The following is a 19,471-nucleotide window of genomic DNA, read 5'->3' on the forward strand; positions in this document are numbered from 1 at the left end:
GAGTCCTAGTTTACCTTACATGTGCACTTTGTAATTTTATTTTGTATCGCCCTGTTTTGATCCCTTAGAAAGGGCTGTTGAAGGGGCAGTTTGTGTGACAAAGTACTTTTTTCACCCTTTTATTGATGGACAGTGTTACATTGTGTGAGAGATTATTTGCTCCAAGTGAGAATGTTAGTGTGAAATTGAACACTACAGTATATGCCAATGTTGTTTTCAATAAAAATAACATTTGCACAAAGCAAGCCGATCCACTTTTCCATGTTAATAAGAGCATTAAAATGAGAAAAAATAATGGGACAAAAAGAAATCAAGGGACATTTAGGATAGATAAAAATGCGATTAATTGCGGGTTAACTATGACATCAATGCGATTAATCGCGATTGTATATTTTAATCGTGTGACAGCACTACTCCCTATATAACGGACACAGTGCTGGACTCTAGAGTGAGTGTTACAACTCAGATTAATATGAATCATTTTGTGTCATCACTGACAGAAACTCTCACACCCGTCATAGTCTGTTATTACCCATCATTTTAATTCTTAACAATATCGAGACATAGTCTATTTAATTCATCGTTCAAAAACAACTCAATCACAATGCTGGATGATTGATGGATGGAGACTTTATTAGTATTAATTGAGTAAAAATGTATTTATCAACCACATCACAATTATTGGTATTTCTAAAGAAATTTCGGACACTCATTGTGATTATTATGTAGGTTATGTAAAAATACAGCTAACCAATGCGATGGCTAAAGCTAGCTAGACAATGAGGTCCTGCATATGAGATCAAACACAAGACTACTGTCAATGATGGAGGATATTCGGTTACTGCGACCCCTGACAACTGCAGTGTCACGCAACAGCAATTTTCACATCTATAAAATGCAACGCATTGCATCATGGGATTGCTAATTTTCTTTTCAGTCCATTGTGCACTACATATACTGCAACAATTCTACGTTCTCATTATAGTGCATTATATTATTCAATAGGGAGTGATTTCACACACAGCCTAGATAATTGTTCATTTTCTGTAGCTTCTTCACAATAAAAGCCTCCCTGTGGTTTAAAAGTAATGTGAAGAGGAAGGAGAGAGACATTTGCATTAGCAGTTTGGTTATACAGCAAAGACAGCTCCAATAAAGCTGCAGGAGAGCAACCAGTAAACTCTGAGGCTGCTATCTGTTAGATGGAAACTTAAACCACTGAAACACCGCCATAAAGCAATAAAAGCTCTTCACTGACTGTCTTGCGTTGACCACACATGTTGATACAGTTTAATCCAACGACACTGCATCACGCCCCATAGGAAAGGGCTTAAGGCAACTCAGAGCTAACATGGTTGGAGTTCAGAAAAGACATTCTCTGAATTTCAGTTAATTTCACTATTCCTCCTTTGAGGAATATCCCTCCTGGCAGACACACACACACACACACACACACACACACACACACACACACACACACTGCTGATAAGGCACGTACTCCTTTTACAAACAAACACACACATACATAAAAACACACATGCACACACACATAGAGAGACATGCTCATAACACAGTTTCTCTCCCATACTCACACGTTTCCCCTCTGCCTCACACAGACACACAGCAGCCTCCTCAGGGAGTGTGAAAGGTCTATTCATTGCACTGTGACTTCAGCTAAGCAGGGTGGTTTGTGAATCTATACTTACAGCAGCTGAAAGCGTCGCTGCTTTGTCACTGCAGCTGCTGTGATTCTCTCTCCTGCTCTCTTTCTTTTACCTATTTGTTCTTCCCATTTCACACCTCTTCTGTCTCCTCTCTGCAGCTTTCAAGTCATCTCTGTTTCTCATTTATCTTCTGTGTCGTTCCATCCGTCCGTGTGAATCCAGCAGCTCACTGCTCAGCTTTACTTCGCTGTGTGTCCGACCGTTTGTTACATGTCGCTTGTGTCCAACTCCTGAAATATGCTGACTGATTCGAATGATAACCAGAATTTATTTTAGTATCTATTTTATCTATTTCGTGTTTTCGTCAGGCACAAAATGTCCGTCGCAGGAGCTATTTGTAAGAATTGGTCACCTGTTGAATTCAATACACTTCATACTAAACAAATTGAGGCCAGCTTATCATCAGAAAGTTGGGGTCCCCCCCCATTAAGGAACTAAGGAAATGCACAGTCTATCAGAGATCTCTGAAACACAATACATAGATTTCTTAACATAACCGCACAACTGTTATTTCTTCACATTCTGTTGATAATCGTTTTTACATTTTTGAATGTTTTGAACTAAAATTCTTACATATAGTTTCTTTAAGTCAAACATGGTATTTTTACGGGTATAAAGTAGACAACAGTTTTTTTTCACTTGTAAAGATTCAAAGTACAGCAGATCATTTATAAAGTGATTCATTTACTTGGCCATAAATGTAAGTTAACCCAATGCCTTCATCAGGAGAGCCTTCATCACTGTGAAGGTCATGTGGCTGAAAGACATTGGTCACAGGGGTTAACTAATGGTGCGTTCGTTTTGTCTTGTAATCGCAACTTGCAGCTCAAGAGTGACGTCACATCCGTGTTGGAAAACGAGTAACCACGGGTTTTTGCGTTCTGTTTGGCACACAACACGACGAGCTTGGTTGCAATAGGCAGTTTGGACGTTTCCTAACGTTTATAGTGATTATCTGGTTTACGGTGCACCCACCGCGGATTTCACATATTCATTACATATTACACAATCATATTTCACAGTTTGATATCTGAAATTTGATTAACTCTGCTTTCTGCTCAAGACTCGGCACTGTTGTCATGGCAACATGGAGTGTCTCTAGCCAATTTCAGCTGCACAAGCTACAAAATAACTAATTAGGCGGTATTTAACACATAATAAGACTGTAGCGACATGCCTATAGGTAACAGTGTACAGTGCTGTGTGTACGACTTCTTCATTTGGTTACAACAAAGACAAAAGTGCTTAAAATAGTAGAAAACCACAATGTTTACTATGTGTGATGCTCGGAGTAGCCATCTTGGTAACTGAACTCGGGGTCCTCTGAGTTCAGATGACTTAACGAGTCGTTTTATACGTCCTCAGGAGCTTTCTATTTGCAACTTCCGGTTCTTAACTCAGGAAACCGACTCGGAGATCGAGTCGGGTGGACAAAACGAACGCACCATTAGCAGTTCAGCCCAGTATCTCTAGAAATGACGGATGGGTACAGTCTGTAATCCTGTGTCTACACACAAGTCTAACATGAGCGTCTCGCTCGTTCATGCGACTCTGAAATCTATTTCAAACATGGGTGTATTATAATACATGCATGATTTCAAAGCCTCAAGCAGCAAAGGAACAGTGCAGAGAGTACATGGTGCCAAAGTAGACTATTTTCATATTTTAACCTACATTACACAGCCATAGGCTACTGTTTACAAAAGCAATTTGTCTGTCATGGCTATGAAATTATGTTACCATATCCTTGCTTTTTGCAGTAGTCTGCTGTTAAATACATAGTTTAATTTGCCAAAATGTAGATAAATATACTTATTCAGTGCCTTTATACTGGCATCAACCGTGCATTTATGTGTGTGTTGTCAAAAAAATAGGCTGGAAGGGTAAATAAATGCTTCAGGTTACGCACATGAGACACAGCTGACAGGTGTTAAACAAAAAAGAGTTTGTTTCCAGAGTTTTTCTATATAGGCAGCACACTGGCCATTTGTAATGATTTCTAGACAACAATGGAATTCTCTCAGATCAAGTTCAACAATATTTCCTACGTAACACTGTGAAGCAACAATTGCCACTAACAAATATCTGCCCACTCGTCCATATGTCTTCTACAACATACAATGATTCCCAAGCTGTTCTCATAACAATATCTATATTTACTTTCCTTTTATTTATGAGGTACATTAGAAGTGAAACGGAGAGATATGCCCATATAGATTATCATTGGATAAAGCTCCCTCTGGAACAGTGAGGAAACAGAAAAAAGAGAGATTATGAGTAATGGATTTGGAATTATAACTATTGTTATTATTATTATTCATCTTTCTGAGGGTGAAGTCGGGTTGTACGTAGGTTGTGCTGTCTGCTGAACAAAGAATGACTCATAATGTAATAATCAGTATTGTCAGGTTATTGTCACTAGTCAGTTATAGTTCATGAAGAAATTACTATTCCTCTAAGACAATTATTGGATGTGTTTTTATGAATTAGATATATAATGACCATTGGTACGTGGATGGACACTCTGTAATGTCCTATATATTATTTTACACTTTCAAATCTAATAGTTTAAATGTGGCATTAAAGTTATGAACGTCCCAGCACATTTCGTCTCAAATTTGTAAATCTGTAATATATTTCATATTTTTCTCAATCTCTGTGTCTTCTCAAAACTCATATTGACCTTCCAGTTCGATTCTTGAGATGGACCCAGTGAAAGATGTAATTTACTGGAGGAGATTTACAGGCTTTGGATGAATAGATGACAAAATGTGATTTAAAGAGAACCACAGGCTGAATAAACACTGAATAAAAAGAAGACTTAGCACTGTGTGTGTGTGTGGGGGGGGCCCCTGTGTAGTTTGGCACCAAAGCCCTGATGATTTATGAGTAAACAACTTACCAGTATTCCTCATTACACACACACACACACACACACACACACACACACACACACACACAGTGTTTCAGTGTGTCCATCAGTGTGTCTCTGCTGGAGCTCATTTATCTTTGACATCCAACTATCAGAGGCTGTCCTGTCTCTGTGGTTAACACTTGAATTCAACAGATTTATGTTTTGAAGACGACTTTGACCATTTTCATGTCCAAATCGTTTCATAGATTTAACAGAGTTCAATGTTTCCCCACATTTTACTGCTCCCATTCTTTTTGACAGGACAGAAATATCACTTATGACATTTTTTTATTGTACTTGCTCTTCTGCTTGCTGTTGGCGAAAAATAAGTGTTGCTGTGTGTTGTCGAGACACTACGATCAAATTCTGAAGTTTTAAGTGCTGACAGCAGTGTTAAATTTAGCATTTGGTTGTGAATTAAATTATTTTTAAATGATATTTTCTGTCTCATGTAGTACTATCAGGATATAGTGAAAGTTTCAACAAATATGACAAAAAGTTATTTTTTATAAAAGTTACCTACTGCAGCTTTAACATTTTGACCAGTAAGTAAACAAATCTGTATGAATGTTTTTTAGACTTTTCACAACCACATATATTTTTTTTTTTTTTTTATTTTTTTTATTTGATGGTCCAAGGGCATTGAGTACAACAAACATTTGACTCCCGTCCCAAAATTCCCACAAAAACAACAGGCATCAATGTCTGCGTATCTACGCCTCTATAAAGTTATTTTCTTCCTGAGATCAGAGATCCAGCCATGATTCTGAGTCAGCCAGGTCTTTCCCTGCACCTCTTGACCGCTGAAACGAGAGCAATAACATTGAATTATCCAAACAATTCATCTGCAGAATGGAGGAACAGTTTAGCAGTAATTTACCAGGGGATACAGGGCATACAGTGAAAAATAGCTCTGAAGTAATGGTTCCATTTGTACTGTGCAAACTAACTTTATCAGCAGGCTAGCCTGAGGGAGAGGAATAGAGATGAAGCAGACAGATAAATAAGAGAGAGGGATGGAGACAGAGAGAGAGAGGAGAGGTCATCAGTTCTCTGGAGACTGGGAAGATTCATAGATGTGTTCTGTATCAATAATGTAACGAGCAAGAGAGAGGGAGGCAGGACAACAGGAAGAAGGAGAGAGGACATGCTGAGAGAGAGAAAGAGGGAACGAAACGAAGAGGATGAGAGAGAGTGAGAGCTGGATGCAGTGAAATGTAGAAAAGGCCACAGTGAGGCTCCAACCAGCTGCTGCAGCTGTTGTTCTCATTGACCCGAGCTCTCTCTCATTGACTTCAGCACAATTCAATTCATGCAGCTTTATTGACATGATGAGGCCTCTCTTACTGTACATTACCACGAGTGTCGGTACAAAACACAACATCAATACGTCTCAACTGAGACTACACAGACCGACAAGAACCCCAGCCATCTGAAGTGTTTGTCTAAAAAATTTAAAATAAAGTTAAAATATCACTTATTGGTTAGACACTGACAATTAAAATGTGTCTGGTTATATGATCATATATGTAGAGAAACTACAGTGGTGGGTAATGGGCCAAAAGCAAACATATTGTAGCATTATAACATAACGAATTGTATTGTTATTAGGCAAAATGCCAAAATCCAAAGTTCCCTTAATTGACTAATTTCCTGTGTCAGTCTGCCCACTATTACTATTATAGAAATATAATTAGGAATTGTACGTATTTAAAGATAATTTTAACCACACAAAAAATAAAACAGTGATTTTATATTATATATATATTTATATTTATTTATTTATTATTTTTTTTTCACTATAAACATCTGGCCAAATCAAATCATATGGCGGTTCAACTCTGGCCCGCAGGCCCCACTTTGGGCAGCCCTGATGTAAAGGAATATAATATCCGTCTAATGAAAACCTTCCATCTCCAAAATGTCGATATTTCTGCAACAAGGACATTGTATTTTTAGCTTGACATCCATGAATATCTGAGTTTATTTAATGCCCTTTAAAAGGTTTTCATCAGACCAGGAGTGACTGTGCTTTCTCGCCCCTTAAAAGAAAACTGGAACTGTGAAACAACAGCAGGGAGATATTATGGGATTACAGGACATCAGAATGAGAAAATAAATTCCCCAAGTACATACATATACATACAGTTTTATTGCAGGTGTCAGGACAAATTAGGTAACTGGATGAAAAAAAAATAATAAAAAAAATAATATGTATGAACATCATATGTTTAAAAATATACACATTAACATAAAAGCACATATGTGCAACTGACTTTACAGGGGAAGCAAGGTTGTGTTAAATGTAAATATAATAAATAAATACTTTCTGTAAAGTACAGAGAATGGAGGCAGTGTAATGGATGGCAATCTGTGTGTAGGGTGCAACTGGTCAATAGTGGGAGGGTATGGGAAGGGTCCTTATTTATGAGGGCTATTCCTGCTCTAACAACCCAAAGGAAATGGGAAACGCAAACAATCTGATGATCCAACAGAGGAAAATGGAAATGAGAATAGAGCAAATGAATAAATGCATCCAGACTGCCATGTTAAACCTGATTTGATATTTTTGGCGGTGAAACACAAAACTGACATATTATCAGCTTCTAAAGAGGAAATACGTCAAATGTGTCAAGAAACAGACACCGAGCAACTCTAACTATTCGAGGTGTTCCAGAGATGTCAGTCGGATTGGCTGCTAAATTATGGATGATGTGTGGAGAGAAAGATGTGTTATGCTGTAAGATAATGTTATAATAAGTAACTTTAAGATTAAGAGACATGAAGTTTACTGTCTTGTGTTTTGCTTGTGTAATCCGATAGTGTTGGTATGTAGCCTTGTTAGCTGGTCAGCAGAAAAACTTAAAACAAGTTAACGTACTCTGCCATCACCGTGTCACAACCATATAAAGATAGCGGTCGCCCAGTTCACATCCAGCAGACCGAGTGCAGCACTAGCATTCATTTGAAGTTGTGCTTTTAGCCACCTGGTGAAAGTCTAATATTCACTCTCTTTTTACTCCTGAAGGAAATGTTTGGCTCTTTAGCTGCTAAATGCTCCACGATGTTCACCAGCTAGTTGCTAACATTGTCTGTCTGGTTGCTTGGTGCTGTGTAGATAGTGTACAGTGGGCTTTTAGAGCCTTTTTGCTGTAAACAACTAAACAAAATGAAAAGCAAATGAGAACCAAAACAGTTGGGGCCTGTCAACCCAAAATAATGAGCTGAAAGACGCTAAAATGCTCTGTAGTACTGAGGAAAACAGCAGAGCTGTGTGACAATTCTTTGTTGGTTCGTCTCTATAACTGATCACTGTCACATTACACATAGTAAATATAGTTATTGTTATCACACAAATATTGACTAGTGCAGCTTTAAGTAAAAGATTTATATATATATATAGTTTGGTGACGCATTGACTCGACATTTTGCTTGGGGACTGCTATAGAAATATATATATATATATATATAAATTTTCACTTTCTCCTACAATTTCATTGCGTAAAATTGCTAAAAACATACTAACATGCATTGCAGTTATTAAGAAAAGATCAGGCATTTTAGGCCGCAACAATGCAACTATCCCAAAAAAGCCTGCGAGATCCTGGAGTGACTCCATAAGTTTGTGTGGCAACAACACTATTTCATGTCATTTCACATGGCGGTAATTTACATATCAGTCATCTGAGGTTCACATGAAAAATAAGAAATTTATTTGGCAGCCAAGGAAGTGGAAGAACTGTCTCCTTCCCTCTGGGTATCAATTCATTCACTTTCACAAACGCTGTCTGCTAGAATATTGTTTTTCTACTTTACCATCCAACTGCTGCCCTCCCTTCACTATTTTACCAAGCAAGCCCAAACAACACACACACACACACACACACACTGACCTTAACAGCACAGTGCAGTACCTCACAGTTTAGGGACCACTGAATGTCTTTGTTGACATCACTTCTTCCCCTCACCATCTGTTTTAGACAGGATGATGGGGACCTGCAAGCCTGACTCACCACCTGAATAAATACATTTCAATATGGCTGGAAGCTTCACACATACACACACACATCCAGTTATGGTACAGTGGAGGGTTGTGGTGACATTGAGGCAGATGGGTAGAGATGAAGCGGTGTGTCGTAACTCTGTTGTCTGAAATTGCTTCCTCATTACTGCTCCCTATACGATGAAAACTCTTTATACGGAGTGGGAATTTGACATGTCGGACATATCTAATCTATTGTTATTTCACTTCACAACAACACAGGTAGTTTTACATATAGGAAATTTCCATATCAGTCGCCTGAGGTGCCGAGGCAAATCATGTCATTGTGTGAGAGTGGTGTATAGGCTTTGCACATGCCATTTTCCCTGTCAGTGTATGAATGTTTACGTGCACTACATGACATTACGCATTAAAGTGCGGTTCAGACACCCAAGTTGAAAGCACAAAGTGAGTGTGGTGTAGCACACTAGGTTTGCGAATAGGGAGCGATTATGGACATGGCCAATCAACGCACCATGTAGCGTTCAATTCCCCAGCCTCACATTGTACGTGTGTGTGTGTGTCCTGTCATATCAGAAAGTCGACATTGACAGAAGGCGTGTTTGTCACTTATTTGCTCCAGTGATGCTCAAATCCTTTAATTATATCCTTGTGTCTTTCTCTTGTCTGCTGCTGTAACACTTCACTGCTCTGTCATATTCGGTGATAATGTCGTGTCCAACATGACGTTTCCTCTCCCTTTCCCTCGCCAAAGCCTTATACCTGTTACATAACACAACTGGTATGCAAAACACATACCTGTCACTTATTTATGTTGGATTGTCTGAACGATTGACAGGTAACAGAGGTCCTTTAAAGGATTTTATTGTACCACCCGCATTACGACCACACTGGGAAGATGATTACTTGTTGCTCTTCTACAGAATAGTCTTAATGATTATAAAAGTATCTTAATAAGGGATGACTGATGCATGAAATATCACAGACAATCATCAATATACATATGTCCATTTGGAATTGAGTTTTTTTATTTAATATGCAAATCCGCAGAAAGGTCTTCCTGTTTCATTAATAAGTGTTGTAAATTCGCTTTATGCTATAAATCTTAAACACAATAGATCAATAAAACAAACTCTAGATTTGTTAAACATAGGGCTGCACAATTAATCAAAATATAATTGAAATGGCACTATAGCCAAGTGCAATATCCAAATCGCAACAGACTTTAATTTTTTTGATAAAGATCAAATTGGTGAAAATAAAAAAATGGGGTGCAAAAATGATCATCCCACTAATCGTAAATCATATCACAATATTATATATTATATATATATATATCACAATATGAATTTTTATTATTATTATTATTATTATTTTTATTTAATACAATGATGTTGTATTTATTGTATTCTACAGGTACAACAATAGTATTTAATATAAGCTATGCTGAAAGCAGGCAGAAATAACAAACAACATCAGTAAGAGCGATAAATATTTATATATACATATGTATTATAAAGAAATAGTTCAAATAAAGTAACAGAAAATAGAAAAAGAAAAATACAATTATTGAGTGAAAAGGGGTAAATAATGTTTAAAAACCATTCCTTAGTTAAAAGCCAGGCTGAAGAGGTAGGCTCTGAGTTTTCGTTTAAAAATGTCAACACTTCCAGCTGCTCCCAGATCCTCCAGCAGGCTCCTCCAGCAGCTCTTTACTTATATGATCATCTTTCAGAACTTACTAGACACTTAAACCAAAGTCAAAATCTGTGTATAGCGTGAAAACATGACCCATCTAGACTTGCTAGTGTGCTAATCAGATCTTTATAAAAACATACTTTGGTTAATCATATCTATGTTATTCTGATGAACGTTTAGATACACAACCAGCTGTTCTCCCCACTGACACTGTAGAGCTGAATCCCTGCAGTGTGGCCACCAGAAGGTTTTTCTCATCACCTGACAGCCCTCTGTAATTGAGCTGATGGTCTGTGTGTCTCCAACAGGAGGGCGACTCTCTCGGGGCCATGGAGAAGGTTTGTCGTCAGCTGACCTACCATCTCAGCCCCCACTCTCAGTGGAGGAGACAGGGCCTGCTCAAGAGGAAACCTCAGGCCTGGTGAGTGTCTCTGTGTGCCTGTATGTGCCTGTGTGTGTGTGTGTGTGTGTGTGTGTGTGTGTGTGTGTGTGTGTGTGTGTGTGTGTGTGTGTGTGTGTGTGTGTGTGTGTGTGTGTCTGACTATGGGACAGTATGTGCCTCTGTTTTCGTTAACATCTCAGTGTGTCACCAATGTGTCATCATCTGCTGCCCCTTTGGATGCCATGGAAAAATCCACTGATGTCTCTGTCTCTCTATTTTCTCACCCTCTCAGGGACACAGTTGGAGGTGAAATAAGTTCCTTCTGTGCCACCTTCAGTGTCTCTTTTTGCCTTTTTGTGTCCCTCTTACTGTCAAATAGTTCCCATATTTATGCATTCATTGTTGCCTAAGTTGTGTTTTTATTTGTGTTATTATGTTAGCATTTCAGTGTGACTTTCAATACCAATCACAAAGTGAAATGTTGTTTATCTGTAAGCTGTGGCTGTCATTTTTATTCACCATGCATTGCAGCAGTTAACTTTCTCTACACTCCTCTTTGAACCTGCATTATGTAAAAGCCTCATTTTTAAGGCCTGCAGCCAAATGAAAATGGAGATTTCGATGGATTTGATATACACAGCAGTGTGACACAATATGCAAATCAGTCATGAAAAGTGAATAGCTAATCCATATGTTTCTGCAGCTCTGTAAAGTACAGCCAGCAAAGAATTATATTCAGGCTTTTGAAAGCTGTCCACCAAATGAGATATGAAGTCCTAATGAAGCAATATTTTGAAAGCTTCCTCAATTTAATGTGATGTATTTGCAGGGCTAAAACCATAACATAGACAGTGCTCTCTGGTGCGCAGTACTAAAGGTGCCATATACATTCTGAGGCACTTACATATTACTTTATTTATTCATCACTCGGGTTTAGGGCTGCACAATATGCTAAATGTTTATTGCGATTATTTTGGCAGATACTGATATGATTCACGATTAGTGTGCAAATGATCATTTTTGAATAATTTAATTTAAAAAAATATTAAAATCATGATGGTGTGATATTGTTTGGGCATATTACAATTTTGATAATATTTCAATTAATTGTGCAGCCCTAAAATAAGACCTTCCCAGACTTTCTCGGTTGCCTGTAACAGCCTGTGGACGTATTTCTATGGAAAGGTTTTGGGATTGGTTTTCAGCAAAAACCCTAGCTAAAGGAGCTTGACATACAATGTTGATTTTAGCCAGCAATTAATGATGTTCAAAGCAAAGGTGTATAACTAACAATTGCTCTCTATTAGCCGAGAGCATTTCAAGGCAAGGCAGCCAACTAGCTAACTGTAACCTAAGCTAAACTGGGGTTGGCTCACCTTTTAATGGAACATTAGCAAAGAAATCAAATGGTACCAGTTTATTACGGGGACTGAAGAAAAACCCCCAATTTTTTTTTTGTTTTTGGGGAATTAAAAAAAATTTTTTAAAAAAATTTTTGAAGCCTTTTTCCCCCAGAGGGAGCTTCACAAAATGGAATTAATCGCCTTAAGTGATGTCACTTGAGTCAGCAACAGTTGGGGCTGAAGACTACAAGTTCTGAAACAAATCTGGAGGTATGGCATTAGAGAGCAGCGAGCTCACCAGACTTCTGTAGCCCACTCCTTCACTGGAGTATATGTTTAACTCTTAACCTTACGGCTGTACCAGCTACAAACAACCACAACATGTACTCAATGCCTTGGTATTCCAACTTGCAGCCAGAGGGCGGATTTGTGTTAGTAAGCCCTACAGGATCAATGACCATGCGATTGTGTGGCAACCTCATCAGCACACCTCCACGTTAGCCATCTACCAACTGACCAAAGTGGAAGAAAAGTTTTACTGAAGACAAAGACTGTATGATGATAATCTTGCTCCAGACAAAGAGCCACTGTGTGCCAAAACAGCCGAAAGCAGGCAAGATCATTTGCACTTTAAATTTAGAAGTTTAGAAATTATAGAGAGAGAATGTCACACTATGGCTCTGTAGGTGTCTTAATATTGAAATCCCACTCAGTTATTGCTTCATTAGGCTGTTTCAGTGACATTTGTTCGCACACTGAGAGAAAGTGTGGAACATATTGGAGATAATGACATATCATCAGTGCAGTCATTTGGCTTTAGAACATGTGAATTATGAAGAATGAGAGATTTGAAGTGACTTTACCAGATTTGATAGTGTAAAGCACCTTAACCCATATTTCATTTTACTGATATCGCTCCTGAAATAAATCAACCATGTAAGCATGATAAAAAGTTGCAATATAGACACATTTGTATCCATAATAACCATATTAATGTTTCTTCTAAAGGGATGAAAATACTCTTCTGTTCCTCTGTCTTGCTGTTACTGTAAACCTGATCACTGTGTGATGCTACACAACCTAAATCAACTCCAGACCTGCTATAAAATGCATCCTGGTGGGAGCAGATGGTAGAAAAATGACATTGTAGCAGGACACATTTGGGGAGAGGATTCCCACTGCTGTGTGAATGGAGGATTGGTAGGAAAAGAAAATCTCTCCTCCTCAGCTGCTAGCATGAACACCAGGTGCCACCTCCTCTACGAAACAATTGCACGAGTGTAGGGAAAAACAACGGTTCAGTATGAGCCATAAGAGTGGATCCCCGCGGAGTCTGTTTGGGTGTTTGTCAGTGCTTTCACAGCCAATAGAAAGGTTCAGTCGCTCTTGTCTCATCAAATAGCCAGCTCAAACAATTGCCGTTAAAGGTGTGTTTCACCTATAATGGAATCAAATGATAGCTGGAGATGAAAATGAAAATGAGTTTGGTAATTATCGTAAGTAATTCGGGGCCGGTGGATGGGATTTAATCAACGCCGCGTTGCAGTTGGTACTTCAGGCTGTCATGAACTCCAGTCAGAGTGATTAGCCAGAGGAGAGACAGGCCCCATTTACTCTGAGTCTCAGGGCAAGAGATTAGATTGAATCATCTTTTTGCATGGAACACACGCCATTAATGCCCTCCCTACACACACTAACACACACACCAACACACACGTCTTTCTGCTGATTGCATCAGCCAGTCTCGGAGTCAACAAAAAGGATGAAAAATGTTTCTGTGCAGATGAAAAACTGTTGAGAAACTATAACAACATCATCTACTGACAGCCCGCTCAGGTGTCTGTGACAGTTTTGTGGGTTCTTGTGGCGTCTTTCAATCACCAGCGTGGTTATGTTTTGGTCAATAACTTCTGAAAACCCTTAACATCATCATTCTTTTCGAACGATGGATGAAGCCAGGTCAGATGTTTCTAAAGCTCCACCCAGACTTTAGAGGGAGGTGGGGTTGATTTTAACATCACCTGCTCTGGTCGCTGGTTTTAATCCTGTCCAGAGCGTGTATGTGGGTAATGTTTCAGCCCCTCCCCAGTGATAATTACAGGCACAATTACTTACAGTGATATGATTGTTAGAACTGTTTTGTTTTTTACAAACATCTCATTATTTTAAGGTGGATTTCTGAGTTTGTTCCCTGTGAAGAGCTACTTGTCGTGCTACTGTTTTATCAGCTGGATGGAAATGAAGGAAAGTCAAAAAAGTCTTCACTAATCTGATAGTTGGAGACAAGTTGCAACATACAGCCCTGGTTTGGGAACCAATAGAAGCGATCAGGAGAGCTGTAAAAGCTCATCACTCTGGGTGATTGTAACGTCAGCTACAGATATGTACCGCTGTTCTCTCTTGAGCCTTGTTTTTAGCCTGTGTTTACATTATGGCAAAGTGATGCCGAATCAGCTATGAGCAGTTCCTGTTTGCAGTGTGCCCACGAATGTACAGACAACTACACTGGATTACTTTAATAATGAAGAAAACTTAAAAATGGGATGACTTAAAACCAACTTCTGAAGTGTGAGTGAAATTTCTTAGCAGATTTATGGACATCAGAGATGATTATATCCTCAGGGAGTTTAAGTCACACTGAATGATATCAGTATGTGTTTGATTTTTGACTCAAATTCACCTCACGCAGTATTTTTGCCTCCCCTTCAACTCTCCAGCACCCCCCTGGGGAAGCTTTAGTCTTTTTTTTCTTTTTGTCTTTGGCCCTGAAACGTTAATCCGATCTGAATTGGGCGTTAGTGTACTCAAATTCTATACCGCATTGGTTTTTCTGCCTTTTTGAATTATATGAAAGACTATCCCCATTTCCCATCACAGACAAAGCGCCATCCACTTTCTGTATCCTGTGGGCTCATCTTTTTCCCAAAATTTGTTTAACAGAAAAGCCCAAATTAACTTCTGCAATCAACAAGTAGATGATAAAGCAGAGAAACGGGCCAAGCTCTTTTACTGTGGGTCCAATCTTCACCATAATTGACTATGTAATATATTCTGGTAATTACATCAGAAAACCTGGGCTCTTTTCCTCTTACTCTCCAGGACTAAAACAATTAAATGTCATTATGTATTCACACCAAATGTCATTATGTATTCACACCAAAAGGGTTAGAGATGTGGATCTGTGAAACAAAAGTTCCCTTTTGACTGGAGCAACTCTAAAAAAGTTGCATTTACTGGATGGATCCACTAATTAAACTGACTTGGACATAAATATTTAAAAGTTACCATATGTGATCTAAAATATTAATTTTAATTGGAGTTGTAATTGGGCTTACATACGGGTCAGTGCAGTATTTAAGCCAGTGCCAGCTATGTGTGCAAAGGCACTATAAGCATGCAAATTTATTGGAAAAATGCATGTACAATATCACAACTGAATATACCACATCTCATGAAATTCATCAGGCATGTAGAGTGGACAGCAGGAACTAAAATATGGTCAGCTGTTTTAGTCAAGGACTTTAAATCTTCACTGATGTGAGATTATATATTCTTTTAACAAGTGGTCTGGTACATTGCCTCAAGTGATGTCATAGGTTTTTGATCTATTTTTTCAATAACTGTCCATTGTGAGCGCTCTCTCTCTCTCTCTCTCTCTTCTCTCTCTCTCTCTCTCTCTCTCTCCCTCTCTCTCTCTCTCTCTCTCATATATACTGTCAATGATTGTGAGATGATAATTGGGTGGAGTTGTTTTTTAATGTTGGTGTCAGTTTGGGTGGAGGCGGTGAAGAGTTTGGTCGTCAGTCACTCCAAACGGGCAAAATACAATGTAGCTCTGGTTCCTGTTGCTGGATAACATTTCCTGCTACACCATAAAAAACACCACAATTCAATTTTGGTAAGCGGCCCTCAGTTAACACTGATGACACAGACCCAGATTGAGAGCTAGACTCAAAGAACTCAAAGACAGGTTAGAGAGAGAGTTCTAACTAATCCTGCAGTAATTGAATATTGGCACACAGGAATACATCTCGCTATTACTAAGGTCTTTAGAGTCTGTCTATTAATGCAAGTCTGTTTTTTAAAAGCTGTCTGTAGAATGGTCTTTTGTTATCTTTAACCTCCCACCACACCTAACTGTAGCCTTCATGGATAGTTACAAGGATAAATTCTGATGGTAATGGAAAATACCTCTCTCCCTTGGGCGTGTGTGTGTGTGTGTGTGTGTGTGTGTGTGTGTGTGTGTGCCACAAATAATACTGTTGACTCTAAATGCTACAGACTTCTTAAAGTCTTCACAATCATTAACCTAGCAACTGAGATATGCTTTTGTCTCCTTTACCTGTGTGTGTTTGTGCTGTGTGTTAAACGTGTGTGTGTCTGATTTGTTCATTTGCTCTGTGGATGGTAGTCAGCGTCTGTGTGTGTGTGTGTGCCTGTGTGTGCGTGTGTGTGCGTGTGTGTGTGTGTGTGTGTGTGTGTGTGTGTGTGTGTGTGTGTGTGTGTGTGTGTGTGTGTGTGTGATCTCTCTGTTCCCACTGTGTAACAGTGGTGTTACTCTGAGGTTGGTCTGCGTCTTTTAGCTTTGTGCATCACAGGTGTCCACAGTTAAAGGGACAGTTCCCATATGATACTTATAATCTCTTTAACATGACGGAAATGTTCAAAACTCTGAGTTACAGTATTTTCGTTCATAACGTTTGTTTATCTTTTGAATTAAATGCAGAACTTATTTTAGTTGTTTCTCAATGTCTCCCGATCAGTATGTTCAAACTGATTTTATACAGGTTGCAAATTTAAAATTTCTCCAGGGACCAAAATGTTCATCACGCTGCACAAGTGAGATGAACAAAACACAGTTTGTCAGGCGCAGAGTCGACACATTCTGCCCCAAATACATTTATAAAGCAGACCCAGCAGTCGCAGTTTGTGTGAGTGTCTGCAGGGTGCGCCTCTCTCCTCATTGCATATGAATTCAGGGGAGGATCACGCAAATAATAGGAGGAGACATGTCAACAGAGGCTGATTATTTATTCCACTGGAGGCCACACTACTTCAAAATTCTCCACCCCTGAATTGGAGGCGTAAACACAGCACTGATGGGATTTACAAGATCCACAAAGATGGTTGTAGTGGCAGAAATAAATCTGCATGAAACATAACCTGATTATTAATTATTATGATTTCATTTCTCTAAGCTTAGTGATCTGATACGTTCAGACAGCAGGCTCATATGTGATCTGTTTTTTTTCATGACAGTGTGAACATCACAAACACACAGAATCTGATCTTTTCAGTTCTGATTTAGGGACACTTTCATACGTGATCCATTTCAGATACAGGTCTGAGTTTTATTTCCATTTACTCCATGTACCTCCGGTTTACTGATTTTGATTCATTGTTAGTCAATTTCGAGGTTATTTATATGCTTAATACATAACTGCAGCGGGAAAGACACAGGTCAATGGCAAAATGCTGCGCGCCAAAAAAACCCACAAAATATTACGTCTGAACATTCACATCAGTGACACTGAGCTTTCTTTATTCTAAAATGCTGGTCCAATGTATATTACGCATATGAATAACTTTTTACAAATTTTACCCATCTGGAGTTGAGATATGGCCACCTCTGGTATAAATAGCCATTTCATACTTTGAAAATGTATTTAATGTCAATAACCCCCTATACTACTCCTATATTGTCCAAATCAGCCAAGCAGTTGCTGAAACATTATTCATATAGGTGATTAATGCAAATTATGCTAATTGCCAAACATTATGCAAGTTAGCATCTGGCAGTTTCTAAATGCTGGGGACCCGTACTGTACATTTCTATCACAAAACGTTGCGGTACTCAACATTTCCGGGTCCACGTTGCTGGCAAGTAGACTATTGCAGTGTGAACGTAGTCCTGGTACTAAACCTCCAAGCCCAGGAGGTTTACCACCAGGTTCAGTCGAGGAGCTGACTGCGTAATGAGATGCTGCCTCAGTGTGCAGGAGCAGCCGATGACTCAGCCGCTGTTCAATAACATGAACAAAAGGTGACGTGGGACTAGCTAGCGGGCCTCGCTTGCTTGTAATGGAATACAAACCTAAACTTACAATGGGCCCTGCCATTGAATGAAGAGGCAGTTTAAATCACTAATGGTACAAAACCAGTGCTATGTGGGCTTGCTGAAAAAGAAATATGTCTTGTATGTAGGCTATACAGGGCTATGACACGCTCCGGGTAGTAGCGCACCACGGAAATACATCTCCTAGCAACGCTTTCTTTCAGATGTCAGTCAACCGCTGCAGTGACATATACCCGCCCAGAGGTCTGGAGCTTAGACACAGATATGTCCAAAAACTGTTTTATCTTCTATAAAAATAGAAAGATATGCACAATAGCTGCAGTATCATTTCTTTGAAACAAAAAGTGAGGAGAAATCTAATTTCACTTTGACTTTGAGATATGTGTTTGAGATAATCTCCCATATGTGTTACACATTCTCTTTGGCTCGACAGTATCTTCATCAGGCCAACATTGTAACATTGTTCAGTATTTTCTCCAACAGTTTGAGTTAATCTCCACTAAATGTTACACACAGCATGACGGAGCTGCCAACATCATGACTCAGATATTTTAGACTCTTATCTGTTTGTGGAAGAATAAAGATGCACAAAGAGGAAGAGAAATGACTCCTCACTGAGGCCTAGATTTTTTTATCAGCAGTAGCAAAAGTAGAAGTTGATGATCCTCCGGAAGAAATATTGCTATCTTCTGCTAAACAAACAGCATCTTTACTATGATTTGTCTCTTTTGGATGAAGACATTAAAAAACCTCCCAGATTCAGGCCTTTCTGAGGGTGTACTGGGCCAACAACGGGGGCGTGATCAGACGCAGCTGGGCCTGGCAGCTCTACCTCTGGATCTGATCTGAACTTCTTTCCTCAGACCACAGTGATATAAATCTGAAAAAAGACTATTTAATAGTGGAAATAGCCGTCATTGCTGTTAAGGAAGGAACAAATATATAATAATATAAATATATAATGTAAATCAACTGGCGGGCAGTTTGTCATTGTCTATTCAGCGAGAGTAGTTGTGATTGTGAGACACGAAAAAAAAGAAGCAGGATTAACAAGGCTCACTGTTCGTTGTCTGGCTGCTTAACAACAGCTCCTTTCAGTGTGCTCAACAAGTCCACTCAGTGGTCCGAAATGAGGCAGCTGCACAGCTGAACGTGTGGAGCAGCCAGCAGACATGCTCTCCTCTCTGCTTTACAACCAAGGTCTGGGACCCCTGCAGAGAAAACTGTGAGGTAAACAGCGTGACAGCAGATATTCTCAGGGCAGGCTTACTCTGTGGACAACATAAGGACGAGACGTGTCTCCTTAAAAAGAAATTTGCTTTATTTGCCCG

General features: G+C 39.1%; 1 protein-coding gene across 2 annotated transcripts in view; it reads left to right on the forward strand.

The window, feature by feature from the left end:
• The window catches only part of lrrc75a (leucine rich repeat containing 75A), a 62,868-nt gene that overhangs the window by 23,206 nt on the left and 20,191 nt on the right, over positions 1 to 19,471 (forward strand). For both annotated transcript variants that reach the window (XM_051397589.1, XM_051397590.1), the window contains exon 3: positions 10,648 to 10,760. In XM_051397589.1, the coding sequence (XP_051253549.1) occupies positions 10,648 to 10,760 (113 nt within the window). The remainder of the gene's footprint in view (positions 1 to 10,647; positions 10,761 to 19,471) is intronic.

The sequence above is a fragment of the Dicentrarchus labrax genome, unplaced genomic scaffold, assembly GCF_905237075.1.
Source record: "Dicentrarchus labrax unplaced genomic scaffold, dlabrax2021, whole genome shotgun sequence".
Lineage (NCBI taxonomy): Eukaryota > Metazoa > Chordata > Actinopteri > Moronidae > Dicentrarchus > Dicentrarchus labrax.